The 19,007-nt window shown below is 34.5% G+C and overlaps 2 protein-coding genes across 3 annotated transcripts; both read left to right on the top strand.

Moving 5' to 3' along the window:
• The first annotated feature begins 1,013 nt into the window (after positions 1–1,013).
• On the top strand, positions 1,014–8,199 carry tmed9 (transmembrane p24 trafficking protein 9). Of its 2 annotated transcripts, none has more exons than XM_005173178.4 (5): positions 1,014–1,173; positions 1,677–1,777; positions 1,876–2,001; positions 5,115–5,261; positions 6,817–8,199. In XM_005173178.4, the coding sequence occupies exons 1-5, from the start codon at positions 1,026–1,028 to the stop codon at positions 6,964–6,966; spliced, it is 672 nt and encodes a 223-aa protein (XP_005173235.1). In that variant the 5' UTR covers positions 1,014–1,025; the 3' UTR covers positions 6,967–8,199.
• Positions 8,200–12,333: 4,134 nt separating this feature from the next.
• pimr212 (Pim proto-oncogene, serine/threonine kinase, related 212) lies at positions 12,334–17,510 on the top strand. The gene is given in 7 exon segments (NM_001127469.1): positions 12,334–12,642; positions 14,350–15,225; positions 15,854–15,999; positions 16,145–16,523; positions 16,655–16,831; positions 16,922–17,010; positions 17,407–17,510. Coding segments are annotated over 7 exon segments (1,848 nt in total). The 5' UTR covers positions 12,334–12,533; the 3' UTR covers positions 17,479–17,510.
• Positions 17,511–19,007: the final 1,497 nt, after the last annotated feature.

Here is a 19,007-nt window from a genome sequence, read left to right as displayed (position 1 = left end):
ATTTATTGATAAAACGGGACAAAAATAATTCAATATTTATATTTCAGTTACTTTAACATCTGTTTTATACATTTGTTGCAATTACTGATAAGTGTTTATGGAATGTGAAGGTGTAGATCAGAGATGCCCAAACTAGGGCCCACGGTAACCTTGGATTTTAGCCCGTTATCTAAGAAAAGAGGGACCATGATGTGGAAGATTGAAGCGAACTTCTAATTTAACATAACTTTTTGTTTGTTTGCGACACAAACGCAAATATTGTCACTGGACAGTCAGAGGACAATGCACAGGACATCGGAGAGCAAATCGGTGCAAACCCGGGTGCAGTTAGACTACTGTATTCAGCATTGAACTCTATTGTGGTTTTGAATGGCATTGTTGATGGTGTTATTGTAAGAAGTGTACAAAATGTATAATAATATATAATTTTTAATATGAAAGTATTTTTTCTATTTATTTTTGAATATTAAAAAACAGTAAATACCAAGGCAACATAATTGTAATACAGTTTAGTATATTTGGCTTCGACCCACCACTCAATTAACGTTAGGTTTGAACCTGTTGTGTCCTTCATAAGAAAATGTTTGGGCACCCCGGGTGTAGATGGACAACAAAATAACATGTAATAAAAATAAGAATTAATTTTTTTCTTTAAGAAATATACACAAAGCAAAATGCATGTCAGTATGTTAGATTGAAAAGATCGACAAAAATCTTCTGATTCTTTCATTTCAATACGACTTTTAAGTTGAAATGATATTAATGTGATATGAGTCTGTTAACATTAATGAATAAACAATGAGATCAAAGCTTTTTATCTTGCACTTGTCGCCGTCTACTGATGTAACAACACACCGAATTAAAAAAATCCTTTTCAAAGAACCGAAAAATGAATTAAACTACAGTGCCCATGCACGATCTTGGTGTTACGCTTTCCGCTTGTGATTGGACGATGGCCGACGATGGGTTACGTGGCATAGGAGTTTCTGCGCAGGCGCGGTGCGCTTTTCACCGGCAGTGTCAAGATGGTGGCAATCAGAATGCAGTTTACACTTTATTTTCTGGTGTTGTTAAACATTTACAACAGTTTGGTGTCTGCCTTGTATTTCCATATTGGAGAGACTGAAAAGAAATGCTTCATAGAAGAAATCCCCGACGAAACTATGATAATAGGTGAGTAGGAGAAGCAGAATAAGCCAAGTTTGCAGTGCACGTTAATGCTTAGCATAGTGCTAACTAGCAGGTTTGTCAGGTAGAGTTCATTCGCTGGCAAACAGCTTGACGTCAGCTAATTCAACAAAACATAACGTTACTAATTAGTTAGATTTTTTGCATAACTTCGATTAAATAACATTTTAAATGGACATCTACAAGCTGGCTGACTGGGCTAGGGTAGCAACATTATTAACTTGTTGTTTTAGGGAAAGGTAGTGGTCATTTATTCTACTGACATCTGGGTAAAGTTAGATGTAATGTTTAGTTTTGAGAATTTGATCTTGATATATTCTATATGCCAATATCTAAATGGTATTTTGAGGGCATGCTGCAGTTCGCCCCTGTCTAAGATTGTGACTTCCTGTGTTTGATGTACATTTCCTTAATTGTACAAATTGGACCAGAACAAAATGATTTGGATCCTTTTCTCTTCTTCAAGTGTGTAACTCTGTTTCCACCAGGTAACTACCGCACACAACTCTATGACAAGCAGAAAGAAGAGTATTTGCCTGCAACTCAAGGACTTGGGATGTTTGTGGAAGTAAAAGATCCTGATGAGAAGGTCTGTTTGAACAGCTGTCCTGAGAGTAATAAAACTCCATCTGTGATTGCATTTTACCTTCTCATTTGCTCTTTTTTTTTTTTTTTGTCGTCTTTCAGGTGATCTTGTCCCGCCAGTATGGATCTGAGGGCAGGTTTATCTTCACCTCCCACACCCCTGGAGAGCATCAAATCTGCCTGCACTCAAATTCCTCCAAATTTGCTCTGTTTGCTGGTGGAATGCTTGTAAGTTTTGTTAACTACTATTTCCGGTCTCCCTAAAGCAGCATTTATTCCACTAGTCTGTTTTGGGTTCATTATTAGCTTTTTCACACTTACTTTATTGCCAAATTAAAACTTAGTGTACTACTTTTTATTTGAATTCTTTAATGGCCCTATAAAATAAGGAGATGAACAGCAATGCTTATTTATCAGTAAATGTGTTTTTATTAATTACTGTAACATTTATGCAAATCAACTTTGTACAATATTCTCTAGTTCTGAGCTTGCTTTGTGTTGAGGCAAAGTCTGTTTAGGTTTATACATGTATGATCAGTGTGTGCTAGCATCGAACACCTGAAAGTATTTGCATTGCGTTGTATTTTCATTTGCATCAGGCACTCTGTGTGAATAGCCACTTAGGTTTAGAAAAAAAGTTAGCCTTTCATTTAATCTTCTTTAGACATGAATATCTAATGTCAATGTCTAATTGTTTTTAGCATTTTTCTAAATTGAAAGATGCACATCTTTAATGATAAACAAGGAAAACTTATGAATGTAAATGTAGTTATTGAAACTGAAAATACTGTCCGTACATGATCATTAGCAAAAGGCCAAAATGTACTTAAGTTTTCATGCGTGTGCAGATTGTGTCAGTAAAACAAAAAAGCTAATTGTACTGACATTGCTTGGCCTTTAAAACTGTGAAAACATTGTAGGAACGTCACGCACACATGCTTTGAATTGTTTGTGCATTACCAGTCAACACTGAACAGGGTCATTGTTTTTATAGTCTGAAAAGGAAAAGATTGAACAGGAAAAAAGTGGCTAAAACAATTGATAAAACTCAGTTTTAATACATTTTGATATGTGCAAAGACATTTTTGTGAAAACATTTGGAAATAAAAAGTACACTGTTTAATAAAAAAAACATAAAATGTACAGTAATGAAATGACAGCTGTGGTTTCCAGTTTTTCACCGTTATAAATCAGGTACAAAACGTTATATAAATGTCTAACTTGTATGGTAAACCTATTGTATTTCAATAATTTGTAGTTAGTTAGATACTTTATTAATCTCGAAGGAAATTTAGTCATCCAGTAGCATCCAAAACATACAGAAAATACACAAAATGCACAAAAACAAATACAGCAATGTTTTGATGTACTAACATCTGCACATCATACTTTTGTTACAGACAAAAATGCAAGTCAAGTTTATTTATATAGCACATTTCATACACAGTGGCAATTCAAAGTGCTTTACATAAACAAGAATAAAAAAGACAAGTATAAGAAAATACAAACAAACAATAAAATGATTAAAAACAGATCCAAATGTGTTAAAACAGGTTATAAAAGAATATAAAAAGAAAAAGACATAATAGTACCATACCATAATTATATGGTGTGAAGAGAGACATATTAATCAATGCTCACATCAAAAAACTTTTCCAACAAGCAGAAACATTTTTAAATTATAGAAGGTGCTCAGGTGGCATTGTAAAACACAACTACGAAACACCATCACAGTAACACGCATTAAAAATAATGGAATAAACATGATTGATAAACCTTAGAAGCTAAATAAAACTCTTATGTACATACAGTTGAAGTCAGAATTATAAGCCCCCCTTTTTTTTTTTTAAATATTTACTGTATGATGTTTAACAGAGCAAGGAAATTTTCAAAGCAAGTCTGAAAGTATTTTGTTCTCTTTAATTGCCTTTTCCTCCCTTGTTGCTCGCAAAAGAGTTATTTTAATGTGGAAATCGCACCGACCACCCTCAATTGGAGGGATTAAGTTTTCTCTCAGAGGCTCGTCTCACAAGTTTTATGATCATTGGAGGCCACTACAAAATTATTTTAATGATTTAACACCTCTGGAAGTAATTATTTAAGAAATCATTTTATGGTCGGAATTATCATTATTATTATTATTATTAATTTATTTTTTTTCCGGAATTGTCATGCCCTAAACTAGACGCATTGGTTCAACCTCAGCACAAGTTAAAACTATAATAACCAAGAAGTAGGTAGCACATTATTGTTGATGTAACTAGCTAACATAGCTACTTAATTTTATTTATTTATTTGAAATTATTTATATATTTAGCTAAAATTGTACTATTATTATTATTTTAGTTTGATTGTTATTTTATTTTTTCTATTACTCAATTACTGTCTTCTGTTATGTTTTACATGAAAAGTGGCTATATGTATATGGGTGGGGGGTGTTGGGGTTTAATGTTTACAAAAGTGTTCAAGAAGGAAAAAAGCAGAACTTGGACATTTGTATACAACTAATGCTATCGACTTGTTTTCAATAAATAAAGTTTATAAAGTTTATTTTTTCAAATAAGAAAGTCTTATTTGTTTTATTTCGGCTTGAATAAAAGCAGTTATTCATTTTTTTAAACACCATTTTAAGGACAAAATTATTAGCCCCTTTAGGCTAATTTTATTTTCGATAGTCTACAGAACAAATCATCATTATACATTAACTTGCCTAATTACCCTAACCTGCCTAGTTAACCTAGTTAAGCCTTTAAATGTCACTTTAAGCTGTATAGAAGTGTCTTGAAAAAATATCTAGTCAAATATTATTTACTGTCATCATGGCAAAGATAAAATAAATCAGTTATTAGAAATGAGTTATTAAAACTAATATGTTTAGAAATGTGTTGAAAAAAATATTTCCGTCAAACAGAAATTAGGGAAAAAATAAACGGGGGCTAATAATTCTGACTTCAAATGTACCTCATGAGAAAAAAACAACAACTTAAAATTACCATAGTAATGTCATTGAAACTATAAACAGTGAAGTGTCATGCAGGGAAATCTTGGAAAGTCAAATTATGGTTATTCACTATATATATTAAGGAGACTTGCTGTTAACCAGGTTATGTTTTTTTACTGTAATTTTACTGAATAAAACATTTGGTAAAATTAGTTTACAGTAAAATTGCAGAAAACTCCATGTGTTGACTGCTTATTTGCATGCATTGAATATGGCTGTGTGTGTTTTTTACTCCGTGTAAATGATAGTGATTGCCAAAAATAAGTAAACTCTGGGATCAATGCTAAATGCATTTCTTCACACAGCCTTTTTCTTCTAACTTTTTTTTTTTTTAATACAGCGTGTTCACTTGGACATCCAAGTTGGTGAACACACAAACAACTATGCAGAAATCGCTGCCAAAGACAAGCTGACGGAGCTGCAGCTGAGGGTGCGACAGCTGATGGAGCAGGTGGATCAGATCCAGAAAGAGCAGAACTATCAGAGGGTAAGTGTCCTGGAGGAGTGAGGGGTGAGATCTGGCTTATTCAGAACTGATTGTTTTGAGAACCACATCGAAACAAGCCATTCCTCAAACCGAAGCAGATGGTAGAACACCAGGCTGGGTGTAATTGGTTACTGTAATTAAATGTACTCTTCTGCAGGGATTACTTTTCATTGTTAGATAATTTAATTTGAAAACTGATTAATTAAAAACTGATTAAGTAACATAACGTACTTGCATTAAATACTGTACATCATTTCATAATCAATTCAGAGAATATAATTATATATTTTTGGCTATCTACAATTTAGCAGAATAAAGAGTTTTTTATATAAAGAAGGTTAGATTTGTCTGGCAAATGCACATAATTAAGAAATAAATTCAACACCTTTATGACAATATATGGTATAAATGAAATATGGTGTCATTACTTTGAAACGTTTTGTTTTGAATTTCTTAGGAATCTTTTTAAATAAAGGTAAACAGTCCTGTTTGACTTAGATGTAAAGAATTAAGAGCTTAATTTCTCTTTTCTGTGGGTTGCGATTAATAGGGATTTAAGTATAGTAACATTGAGTCAAGAAATTAAAGAGCCCCTATTATGCATTAAAGATCATGTTTTGTTTTTGGGGGTCTCCAACAACAGCCTTATGTGCATGCAAGATCAAAAAAACACTTATTGTCTTATATGTATTTATTTTGACCTAATTATCATAACGACTCCCATATGATACATGAATAGGCTTTTCTGATCCTTCCTCTAACATACGGCTGATGAATCCCCCGTTGCAGGGTAGATTGCATTAATTAGAAAGTTCACTCATCTTCAGTCATGATCAGTCCCACACACACACGCCTGCAATATGCTTATGTTTGAAGGAAAAGGCATGTTCATGTTTTACTGGATCCGGCTCTTCATATTTGGTATTGTTTTGTCGATACGAACAGCCAAAAGATCTGGATGAATGACGAATCATTTCAAATAACTCTTAAGTCAAATCTTTTCTAAAAAAAAAAAAAAAAAATCAATGTTTTTTATAACAAGGTGCACTTTCAGATTTAAAGCTCAGCTAAATGTTTTCATTCACTTAGAGCTGTGTTGCACACTGCATGGAAGCTCATTTTCATAAACCCATTATAGGGGCTCTTTAAACTACTTATTGAGTCATTGAATTAAATTACTGGCAAAGTAATTAGAAAAGTGTTTTAAAAACAAATTTAATGATGTAATTCGAAATTGATTTTGAAATCACTCACCCAATATTGGATGATAATGATCATGAAACATGCAATACTAGCATGATCACCATCATGTTCTGGCATCTGAGATGTGAAATGATGTTCAATAGTATTTGGATGCTGCCTTTATGATGCAAGCTGACATTGCATCACTCAGCGATGCAATGTCAGACACGATGCATTTAATGGAGTGAGGAACCTCACTGTGATGGGTGGGGTTAGGTGAGCGCATTAAAAAGCATTGAATGCAGCTCAGATTGCACTGCACCAGGTCTGCATCCAGACCCCTCTCATGATGTTTGTTTTGTTTGAATTTCAGTATCGTGAAGAACGCTTCAGACAGACCAGTGAAAGCACCAATCAGAGGGTTTTGTGGTGGTCCATCGTCCAGACGCTGATCCTCGTGGCCATTGGTTTTTGGCAAATGAGGCATCTCAAGAGCTTCTTTGAGGCCAAGAAATTAGTATAAAACTGTATTTGGATTGGTTTTTAACTTGTGATTATCAGTTGATACAGTACACACGCGATTTTGAAGATTGCCTGCTTCATGTGTGGTCAAGACTGCTGAAAACTCAACATGCTCTCGGTTCAGATCCCACCCTAAATTGCCCTGTATTGAGATACACTGTTCCTTTTGTGTAATGTGAATCTAGTTTTCCTGTAATGCAGTGCAGTTTGTTCTGAACTGTCCGCAGGTAATATGCACTCAACCAAGTAGTTTACTGGATTCAGAACGCAAAATCGCATAGTGGTTGCCTTACATTTTTATAGCCCCTTTACTTGTTACAGTAATATCTGACATTTGTTTCAGATCGATGAAGATTATATTGATGCTAAACTGGGTTGTGAGTGTGATGTTTCTCCCAAATGACTTTAGTTTTTTTCCCTCAAACATTTTCAAGATAAACGTATCTGAGCTTATCCTGGTGGCAGGTGTAAATGTCTTCTGTTGTTTGGTAATGCAGTAATTAGTTTGCTATTTAAAGTTTTTCTCCGAGTGAATGTTTCTTGGTGTTTTCTTTTATTCTTTATTCAGTTGGTCCATGCTTTATCTTCTGTACCCCATTTTATTATATCTTTTCTAAGAATCATGATCACTCATTAGTATTAAGTCTTCCTTTTTGATAGCTACAGCTTGTTTACCTTAATGATTCTGAATTCATTTGTACATGTTTAAAAGTTATACACTCAAATAAATGGCAAAATGTAGTTATCAAAAAGTGAAATGTTTAATTAGGAGATATATCCCCATTGCATATGTCTGCTAACCTGTGGAAACCATTTTTCCAATTTGCACATAACATTATCATTTGTCTATATTTTTTACACATTTATTTTTCTCGCCAACTCCTCAGGATAATGTAGAGATGTCAGTGATTTATTCACCCTTACATTGGTCTGTCCAGAATGCACTGTAAAGATCTGAAAGGATATGTGCGATGTGTTTGCTTTTACATCTGTCATAGCCGGTGTCATAATGGCGTATTTCTTTAAAAAATAGTTGTTTGAGTGTTTTGTTACTCGCAGATTATTGCTCAGAATTGCTTTTACTTTTCCTGCATCTTTTTTTGTTTTAGTTTATAAGCAGCCACACAGGGAAATGGGTTAATCTTTTTAAGCAGGGACAGGGGAGGGACATTTTTGTTGGTGAGAAATCTACCCCATAATTGCACTCAGAATAAAGTTTCCCACTCCCCCAAAATCGTCTCAGTTCTTATTTTATTTTAATGTAATTACACTAATTGTTAGTGTATTATATCAATGTAAAGAATTGGTGCGGTAAAAAAAAAGTGTTTAAATACTGCTACTGTTCATTTACTGTGCACATGCCTATACACACACACACACACACCTATATATATATATATACATACATATATACATACATAAAGTTGAAGTCAGAAATATTAGCCCCTGTTTATTTTTTCCCTAATTTCTGTTTAACGTACAGATTTTTTTCAGCATATTTCTAATCATAATAGTTTTAATAACTGATTTATCTTTGCGATGAGGACAGTAAATAATACTTGACTAGATATTTTTAAGACACTTCTATACAGCTACACAGTGTCATTTAAAGGCTTAACTAGGTTAATTAGGTTAAGTAGACAGGTTATGGTAATTAGGCAAGTTATTGTATAATGATGGTTTGTTCTGTAGACTATCAAAAAAATAGCTTAAAGGGGCTAATAATATTGACCTTAATGTTTTTTAAAAAATCAAAAACTGCATTTATTCAAGCTGAAATAAAACAAATAAAACTTTCTCCAGATGAAAAAATATTAGACACTGTGGAAATGTCCTGTTAAACATCATATGGAAAATATTTGATGAAAGAAATAAAAAAAAAATATATATATATATATATAGTAGTCAAAATTTAAAGTTATTTTGAAAAAAAAAACCTGTAACCCCTGGCTTCCATATATTTATGTGTGTCATTAGTTAAAGGTTTTCAGCTTTCTTCGAAACATGTTCTCAGCATGAATAAGGATTGTCATGAAAGTTTGAAACACTCGAGGGAAAGTAAATACTGAGTAGTGCATTTTCATTTTTGGCTGGAAATGGCACAGTGGTAGTCTATGGAAAATGATAAAGGTATAGTTCACCGTAGAACATTGTCATCATTTACTCACATTGACCTGTTGCAAAGCTGTTTTATGTACAACACAAAAGGTCAAATGTTGGAAACTTAAGAATTGACCTCTCCATAGGTATGTTTTTCCCAATGTTATTTCAATGGTGACCAGTTTTCTTTAAAATATCTTATTTTGTTTTGACAAAAAATTAAAACTGGTACGTCAAGGTTGAGTAACTAATGACAGTTTTCATTTTTTTGGCAAACTCCTTTTAAAATTAGCTTTAACAGTAACTAGTAGATAATCAAGTTTACTAATGTACAGTAGTCAACAGTTAAAATGGGTCAAAACCTTTTCCTCAAGTTATCCTAAAACAATTGAACAACACCCATTCTTGTCTTACACCTTTTTGATCCACCTCCAATATATATATATATATATATATATATATATATATATATATATATATATATATATATATATATATATATACACGTGTGTGTGTGTGTGTGTGTGTATTTTACTGCCATTACTGTCAATATCATCAATAAATTTGGCCAGATTATGGACAGCAGCAGTATTTAAATTTAAAGGAAATCTACCCAATAATTGCCCCTAGAATAAAGTTTCCCAATCATCCAACATTGGCTCAGTTCTTATTTTAATATTATTTTCCTAATTGTTGGTGTATTCCAGTAATATTAACCACTGTTGATTTAATATGAAGAATTAGTGTGCTAGAATAGTTTACATATTGCTATTATCTATCTACACACTGGCTGAGATACTTGATTATCTTGAATATTTCTGTGTTAAAGCTTTCTTTAAAAGGATAGTTTGCCCAAAAATGAAAACTGTCATCATTAGTAACTCAACCTTGATTTAACGGTTTTAATTTTTGTGAAAAAAGAAAATATTTCTAAGAAAACTGGTTACATTGAAATAACTAGGAAATACATATACTATGGGGAACTCAATCCTTAACGGTTTCCAACATTTGAACTTTTGTGTTGGACATAAAACAGGTTTGAAACAGGTCAATGGTGAGTAAATAATGACAATGTTCTTCGATGAACTATCATTATCTATAGCAGGCATGTCCAAACTCGGTCATGGAGGGCCGGTGTCCTGCAAAGTTTAGTTCCAACCCCAATCAGACACACCTGCTAGCTAATCAAGCTCTTGCTAGGCTTTCTAGAAACATTATTGTAGGTGTGTTGAAGCAAGTTGGAGTTAAATTCTGCAGAGCACCGGCCCTCCAGGACCGAGTTTGGACGCCCCTGACTGATCAGGGGGAGAACTAACTGGGACTAAAAATCAGCCCTGGCACAGTAGCCACACCAGCCCACATTACCACACAGACACAGCCCCATCCACGGACACGTACATTCAGTACTTATATTGGTGTAAAGATGGTGAAATAATATAAGAAGTGCCTTCTGTAATGGATATTTAAACATTTAATGTATGTGACTGGAACAAAAACAACCCATTTAGAACAAATTTATACTTGCAATCATTTCATTCATTTATTTTCTTTTCGGCTTTGTCCCTTTATTAATCCGGGATTGCCACAGTGGTATGGACCGCCAACTTATCTAGCATATGTTTTTTCCGATACCGCCTTTACTTTTTTACAGTCCATCTCTGACAATTAGCTTCTGTTGCACTTACTGATTGTTTGACATTCTAGCCAGATTTTGATTACATCCCCGTTACCTCTGATTGGGTCAGCTCCTCTCGAAACAGCCAGCTATTGAGGATTGAGCCAATGCTTAACATTTATTATTATTATTACTATTATCATCATCATCGTCATCATCAAAAATTATTATTATTAATTTTTTTCTTTTTTTTTTTATGTTTGGCACCAGAATTTTAGGAAGTGACTATTTGGTTCTGTTTGACTCGTTGAATGGAAACGGTGCTTTATGTGACAAACTTATCGTTTTAATACTGATTTCCATGGATTCCCCTCTAATCAACTAATTAATATCTGTTAAAACAAGTACTAATATGTATGATGATGAGCAAGCTCTTACGTTTAACTGTTTAATAAAGGTGTTAATAAAATTCTGCAGCTTTTCTTTATTGACAGTCTGAAATTCATAATTTTCAAAGGTGATATGTTCATTTAAGCATCTAAGCTACATGTTTTTAAGCTGAAAAAACATAATAAAACTAAATCAATCCATGTCATGATCCCTGCAGAACAATTTCATCATTCAAGAATCCGCTCTCTACATACTTAGAGATTTCTTCTTCTATTTCCGCTTCCTATCGTAAACCAAGAACAGCCATGTTTAATATTATTAAAATAACTTATAGACACTTGTGCAGAGACCCTCATTCTGCTGTGGCGACCCCAGATTAATAAAGGGACTAAGCTGAAAAGAAAATGAATAAACTGTATTGTCATTCTCAACATTCATATCATTTATTAACACTTTACAACATACCTTACGATTTAGAGTCATTCAAACACCTGTGTGGATTTTATATATATATATATATATATATATATATATATATATATATATATATATATATATATATATATATATATATATATATATTATTGTCAATAAATTAATAACTATATGCTTTCAAATTAGTCGTTTTAGTTTATCATTAAATATAATGAAAAATCACAAGCTGGTATCTTTGTTATAAAATAACAGAACAAACTAATAATGAACAAGCAATTTAATAAACCCAAACAGAAAGTGAAGAGAAAAATCTTTGCCTGAATTTTCACACATTTTTGTTTATTTGCTGGAACAAGCATTTTTAAAATGAGTAAATGAATTAGCAGATTTAGACACAGCTAGTTTTATTATTGAATGAAACTGATTATTGCTCATTAATATGCTGAATATGATCTCAGCGTTATCGTTAACCGTAACTGTTACGTTAGTTGCAACAGCGTTTGCAGTGTAAGTTAAATGGGTTTACACTGAAAGTACAAAACGAAAGCTAATATTAGACATAATTTAGATGAGAACGATTTAAATTGACCCTGATTTTAAAAAACACTCACCAAACGGACAGAAATGACTCTTCAGCCGGGAAATGTTTACGAATTTTATTTTGCTCCAAACACCGCCGTGAAGGAAACGCTAAAGTTGTTTTTCTGCGGTTATGCACAAGCTCCGACCACGTCACAAAACTGACCAATCACATAACAGTAGTAGAACGTTGGAACGCGGGTTCGATCGTGACGCAAGAGCAAATGAGCTCTCTCGGTGAAATTCCTTCATTGCTTTATTTGACAGATATTGAGAAGCTGTACAAAGTTTGCTCGGAGTAATTTGCTCTGCTAATACTGTCAATTGATAGTGTACGGTTTTATTGAGGATCACTTTGATAGATTACCTTTACTTGCAGTAAATTTCAGTTTTTATTGTAAGTGTATTTTGCTTTTCTCATCTATAAGTGTACGTAAGTTTACCCAACAATGTTACTTACCGTCCTCGGAGTTATTGCTCTCTTCCTGAGAGGAAGAAACGCCAACAACACCGAAGAAGAGGGCCAGAATGATGTACCACCTGTGGGGAACAGTGACGGTAAACGATAAGTCCATCTTATGTAACACATGTGCTTAATTTTCTTAACTGCAGTCTGTGTAGATATCTACGCTTATTTTTACCTTACTGGGAGAAAACACTACAAAACACAGTGAATATGGTTAATTGGTTCTAATATAATTCTATTGGTTTAAACACAGGGGTGTCAAACATTCACCACACAAATGTGTCTAATCATATTTCATGAAGTCATTTTCTTTGCTTCAAAATGAAAGGTTTAGTTCACCCAAAAATCAAACCCAAACCCTGAGACCTTAAATAACAAATTAAGGTATTTTAGGTGAAATCAGAGAGCTCCCTCATCCACTATTCACAGCAAGAGACTGCTTAGTCAAACATGAAAGGTACTAAAATGAAGGCCAGTGGGGTATGGCAAAAATGCTATCTCAATAATTATTATCCATATTGAACAATAACGATATATATTTTGATATAAGAGCAATTCCAGCATTATGGATGTGACATTTGCAGTAAAAACTCAAAACATTTATGTTTGCATTATATTTAAACATCTGTTTATATTATCCAAAACAGCTAAATACAGTTAAGGGATCAGAAGAAATCAATCTGTAAAATTTTTTTATACTTTAAATGAGAAAAATAGGCAAACGTTATGAATTTGATCAAAAAAGTTATGCACGTGACGTCTCTCCATCTCTGTGAAATTTGCACTTGTGTGACTTCAAATATACGGACATTGAGTAGTTTTAAAGTACGTTAAACACAAAAGCCTACACAAAAAAGGGTTTCGCTATTTTGGTAAAAACGTAAATTTTTTGTCATTTAACACTTGCTTGGGATTACTCACAAGTTGTTAATGCTTTCAGATTACAGAAAAACATTAGAGGGTCCATTAAATGGCATAACATATTCTTGGTTGATAAATTTTCAGTGACCGAAAATTCTGTACATTTCTAATATCAACACTTTTTTAGATTCCCATTGTTGTACATTACTGCTGTGATCAATATGGAGTAAAAAAGTCCAGAGCTTCTCATCGTTAAAGACAGAAATGTTATCACAATTTGATATATGTCACCTAAAATATCTTAAATTGTGCTCTTGATCAAAACATGCTGAATGCTGGAGAAAATGTGGAAATGTATTGATCAGTTCCACATATTTTGGGATTGTAATATACATACCTATTGGCAATATTTGAATAAAGAGATAAATGCAATAATGGGGATTAAATCTGCAAGGTTATTTTAAAACTATGTACCTGGGAATTTACTCTTCAAAAATACCCCACAAGTATGCACATCTTCTAAATAAACTACTAACAACTAGCATAAAGGCCATTACAAAGAATGAGATGATATTGTAAAAGAGGTGTACAATTAATGAGTAAACTACACTTTAGGACACGTCTCCACCTGCTGGAGGTTTGTGTGAAGTGTGATTTTTTTAGGTCAATCCACGACAGGCCGAAACATGCCAAAGTTCAAGCACAAAACACACTCAAAATATTGTACAATTATCCCTATTCATGAAAATGACCTAAAATAAATTATTAAAGCCCTCAATCAATGCCATTTGAGTTTGACACCACCGTTGTAAGTTAGCACAAAGCAATGACCTTAAAGTAACTTCGTAATTTACAGCATTCATTAATATTCTTAATAACTATTAACAAAAATAATTTGCATAAAACTAAAATCTTTTCTACATGAATCTTTTCTTTAGGTCGAGAAATCGATGACTGGTGTAAAGAGTCATCACTGGAAGAGCCTGTCAGTGTTCACAGTGAGGAACCATCACTAGTAGAGCCTGTCAGTGTTCACAGTGAGGAACCATCACTAGTAGAGCCTGTCAGTGTTCACAGTGAGGAACCATCACTAGTAGAGCCTGTCAGTGTTCACAGTGAGGAACCATCACTAGTAGAGCCTGTCAGTGTTCACAGTGAGGAACCATCACTAGTAGAGCCTGCCAGTGTTCACAGTGAGGAACCATCACTGGAAGAGCCTGTCAGTGTTCACAGTGAGGAACCATCACTAGTAGAGCCTGCCAGTGTTCACAGTGAGGAACCATCACTAGTAGAGCCTGCCAGTGTTCACAGTGAGGAACCATCACTGGAAGAGCCTGTCAGTGTTCACAGTGAGGAACCATCACTAGTAGAGCCTGCCAGTGTTCACAGTGAGGAACCATCACTAGTAGAGCCTGCCAGTGTTCACAGTGAGGAACCATCACTGGTAGAGCCTGTCAGTGTTCACAGTGAGGAACCATCACTGGTAGAGACTGTCAGTGTTCACAGTAAGGAACCATCACTGGTAGAGACTGTCAGTGTTCACAGTGAGGAACCATCACTGGTAGAGACTGTCAGTGTTCACAGTGAGGAACCATCGCTGGAGGAACCATCACTGGATCTTAGCTTCTTCTCGGCTGAGTCAAGCTGGAGTGAAGATCTCTCTTCAGACTCCGTAACTGTTGCGTCGAGCTGGAGTGATGATCTCTCTTCAGGCTTCTTAACTGCTGAGTCTGGCTGTGGTGATGATGAACCTCTATTTGTTTTCTCTGCTGAGCCTGAGAAATTGATGGAGGACAAAGTGACACAAATCATTGGTGAGTTTACTACCATGACCCTACAGTTATCCAACACACATGCAAATTTTAACAGTACTTTATGCTTTAAACAGACTTTAGTATGCATCTTGTCAGGAATAGCTGAAAATGCACCTATTTATGAACATTTAATATATGAGGTATTCATATTTAAGGGATGATTCACCCCAAACTGGAACTTCTGTCATCATTTGCTTACCCTTTACTTGTTCTAAACCTATCTGAGAATCTTCCTCCTGTTGAAAATTAAAAAAAAATAATACTTGAGGAAAGCTTGAAACCTGTAACTATTGACTTTCATAGTATTTGTTTTTCCTACTATGGAAGACGGTAGTTACAGGTTTTCAGTTTTCCTCTAAATTTCTTCTTTATTTAACAGAGGAAACTCACAAATGTTTGGAAACACTTGAGGGTGAGTAAATAATGACTACATTTTCTTTGTTGGGTGAACTATACCTTTTAGGTGAGGCTGAATATTTTATACTCATTTGTTTATTTCATCACCAGATAAACTTTTAAGGGACAAATATTCAGTGTAGTATCTCAATTTATTTATGAAAGAGGAAACGTTTTAGATGAAGGTACTGTACCATTGTTGATTTCTGGTCTCTTCTTTGTCTTTTCACAGAGATCAATTCTCACAGCTATGAAATTGAATCTCAGCTGGGTGAAGGAGGCTGTGGAGCCGTTTTCGCAGGGACCCGTCTAGAAGATGGCCTTCAGGTGGCAGTAAAAGTGTGCGATTTCAAGGAGGAGAAGCGATTCATCAGTGTTGTAAGTCTCATTTACTGTTTTCTTGTCATATTAATCACAGACTACAAATGCTTTTTATTCTAGACATTGGCAACAGTTTGTCCAGGACTTGTTCACTAAAAATACCTTTTTTATCAAATGATTTTTACAACTGTCTTTCTTCTAGGATGGGATTGAAAATCCACTTCCACTGGAGATCGCTCTGCACTTTCTTGCCAATAAAAGCCCCAAGGTTAAGGAAATCGTTGAGCTTCTAGACTGGAAGGTGGAGGATGATAACTACTTCATGGTGCTAGAGCAGCCCATACCCTGCATGAGCTTGCATGAATTCCTTCTCGACTGCAAAGGGATTGTTCCAGAGGACAAGTTACGAAAAATCATGTACCAGACAACAATTGCAGCCCAAACATGCTGCCAGCGTGGAGTTCTTCATCGTGATATCAAGCTGGAGAACTTGCTGATTAATCCGGACACTCTTGAGGTCAAACTGATTGACTTCGGGTGCGGCGAGCTTCTTACTGAGGACAGTTACCAATCCTTTAGAGGTATGTTCATCCATTCAAAGCTGTAAGAAGGGTCTTAAACTCGATGCTGATGAGTCAAGATTTATTTTTTACGTGACTCTTGAAACATTCGCTGTTGTTTAAACTGTTGCTTGAAACAAATTCTCTTTCAGGCACCAGAGAGTACTTCCCTCCAGAGTTTTTGACAACTGGAAGATACCACGGGGAACCAGCGACAGTCTGGTCACTTGGAGTTGTTCTGTTTCTGCTAGTTTTCTACAGATTTCCAGAACAAAGTGACATGCCCAGAATGAACAACAGAAGGTTGAGGATTAAGGGCTTGTCAAGAGGTGAGATCTTCACTTAGGCTAAAGATGGTCGCATACGATAATTTGAATGTCATTTAAACAAGCATGTATAAACTCTTTCTTTCTGCACAGACTGCTGCGATTTCTTCCACGGCTGTCTGCAGTTCAACTACAAGGATCGGCTTGAACTGCAAAACCTCAGTTCCCATAAGTGGTTTAGGGTATCGAATACATTTTGACATTAGCTTCTTACACTCTCATAAGCCAGGTTTCATTTGACATTAGCCATCTTACACTGTCACAATCAGGTTTCCATCTCAACGTGACGTGAGTTAGTTGCATTTCCATCAAATTGTTAGAGCAGCTCACCGCTATGTTAGAGTTTATTCGACAAATTTGTGTTTCCATCTCCTATTTTAAGCATTAACACATTTTTTTTGCACAAGCACCATCTCCATTACTGATTTCAACACATTTCAGCACAGGTGAATGGAAACCAAGCTATATCTTATGTCCTTCCATTTCTAATTTTTAATGTGCACATATTGCTTTCTTTTACTACATGTTGTTTGTTTAATCTATTTATGCTTTAAAATTGGTCTCTGTTTATGTTTCAGACGAGAACAAGGAGGAATGAGGAGAACTGTCCTTCTTTAACAGATGGATCTAGTCAATCTAACACCCCATAGCTTCCAATTAAATTACTTGTAAATAAAAAAAAGAAATGATAAAGCACTTTACAATTTGGACCTTTATATAGTGTATGTGCCTCTGCCTGCACTTTAACATCAGCTTTTTGCACTAATTCTTGCACTTTTACATGCTAAAATAAAATGTATAATAAAATTAAAAAAAAAAAAAACAAGAGATATATCTCAGTCGTTCCCAATCCAGGTCCTTATATTTTTGGTTGTCTCTGTGAAAATGTTATTTGAGACAGATCAGAGAGACTTTTGGACCAATGATTACTGGGAACAACTGATATATATACAGGGTTTCCAATTAACATTATCACTCACCATCCATTTGACCACAAAACTGGAAAAATAAAAATGTAATATTAAAATAAATAAATGATTAATATAAAACAATATAGCATATAAAATAAATTAAATTCAATTCACATTTATTTGTATAGCACTTTAACAGTGAAGATTGTGTCAAAGCAGCTTCACATAAAAGATCATAGTAAATTGAAATACCTGTAGTGTAGTTCAGTTTTTAAAGTTTAAGTTCAGTTCAGTTTAGCTCAGTTCAGTGTGGTTCAGTAATCACTACTGAGAGTCCAAACACTGAAGAGCAAATCCATCAATGCGCAGCTCTATAGATCCCGAACCATGCAAGCTAGTGGCGACAGCGGCGAGGAAAAAAAAAACTTCACCAGTTGGCGAAACCTCGAGAGAACTAGGCTCAAATGGGTACGACCATTTCTCCACTGGCCAAACGTCTTGTGCAGAGCTACAGTCAAAGCACCGGGGGCTGGAAGCTGGGCCTCAGCGAAGACTTGTCTGTCCCTTAAAATAAAACAATTGCAAAACCGTCTATATTAAAATATAAATCTATAACTGGCCATGTTATTTACCAATCAAAATTTTTCTAGAAACAACAACAAAAAAGAAAACATTGACAAATAAATAAAACAATGAAAAAGTTCACACAATAATTTAAGTTATTTATTACTCATCCTCATGTTCATCTTCAGAATGACTTTAATCCAGACTCAAAGTCTGACTCAAACAACCTTAAAAACGGACCATACGTCTTCACATAAAACAATTTTATTCAGTTTCTTCTCCTCAGTGTCAGTATAGGGCTGCGTTCACAAGCACTGTTCAGTGACAGATGCCCAAGTGCAACTTCCTGTGTTAAATAAATGCACAGGTGCAATCAAAGTTACATGTCAGAGGCATTACAAGTGAATGCGAGCCCTATACTGACACTGAGGGAAGAAATTGTTGAACAAAGTTATGTTTTATGTGCACGTAAACATATTCTCATAGTTAGGAACCTTGCTGTCTATGATGGATCAAGAAACTCTCAGATTTCCCTAAAATATCTTCATTATTTTCATTAAAATATCTTAATTTGTGCTCTGAAGATGAATAAAGTTACTAGTTTTATTGTTTGCTTTGATATAGTTCTTATATACAGCCATCATTAGTCTAATCATTAATCATCTTTTATTGACTACTGATCTTATATGTAGTTGATATAGGTT

Source organism: Danio rerio, chromosome 14 (genome assembly GCF_049306965.1).
Source record: "Danio rerio strain Tuebingen ecotype United States chromosome 14, GRCz12tu, whole genome shotgun sequence".
NCBI lineage: Eukaryota > Metazoa > Chordata > Actinopteri > Cypriniformes > Danionidae > Danio > Danio rerio.
The sequence above is the reverse complement of the archived record's forward strand: the minus strand, read 5'-3'. Positions and strand labels throughout refer to the sequence as shown.

What these genes read in the sequence shown, in the direction of transcription:
- tmed9 (XM_005173178.4), top strand. Translation starts at nt 1,026, where the DNA reads ATGGTGGCAATCAGAATGCAGTTTACACTTTATTTTCTGGTGTTGTTA. An exon ending in TGTTTGCTGGTGGAATGCTT is followed by an intron (nt 2,002 to 5,114) that starts GTAAGTTTTGTT and finishes TTTTTAATACAG; the next exon opens with CGTGTTCACTTGGACATCCA. An exon ending in AAGAGCAGAACTATCAGAGG is followed by an intron (nt 5,262 to 6,816) that starts GTAAGTGTCCTG and finishes TTTGAATTTCAG; the next exon opens with TATCGTGAAGAACGCTTCAG.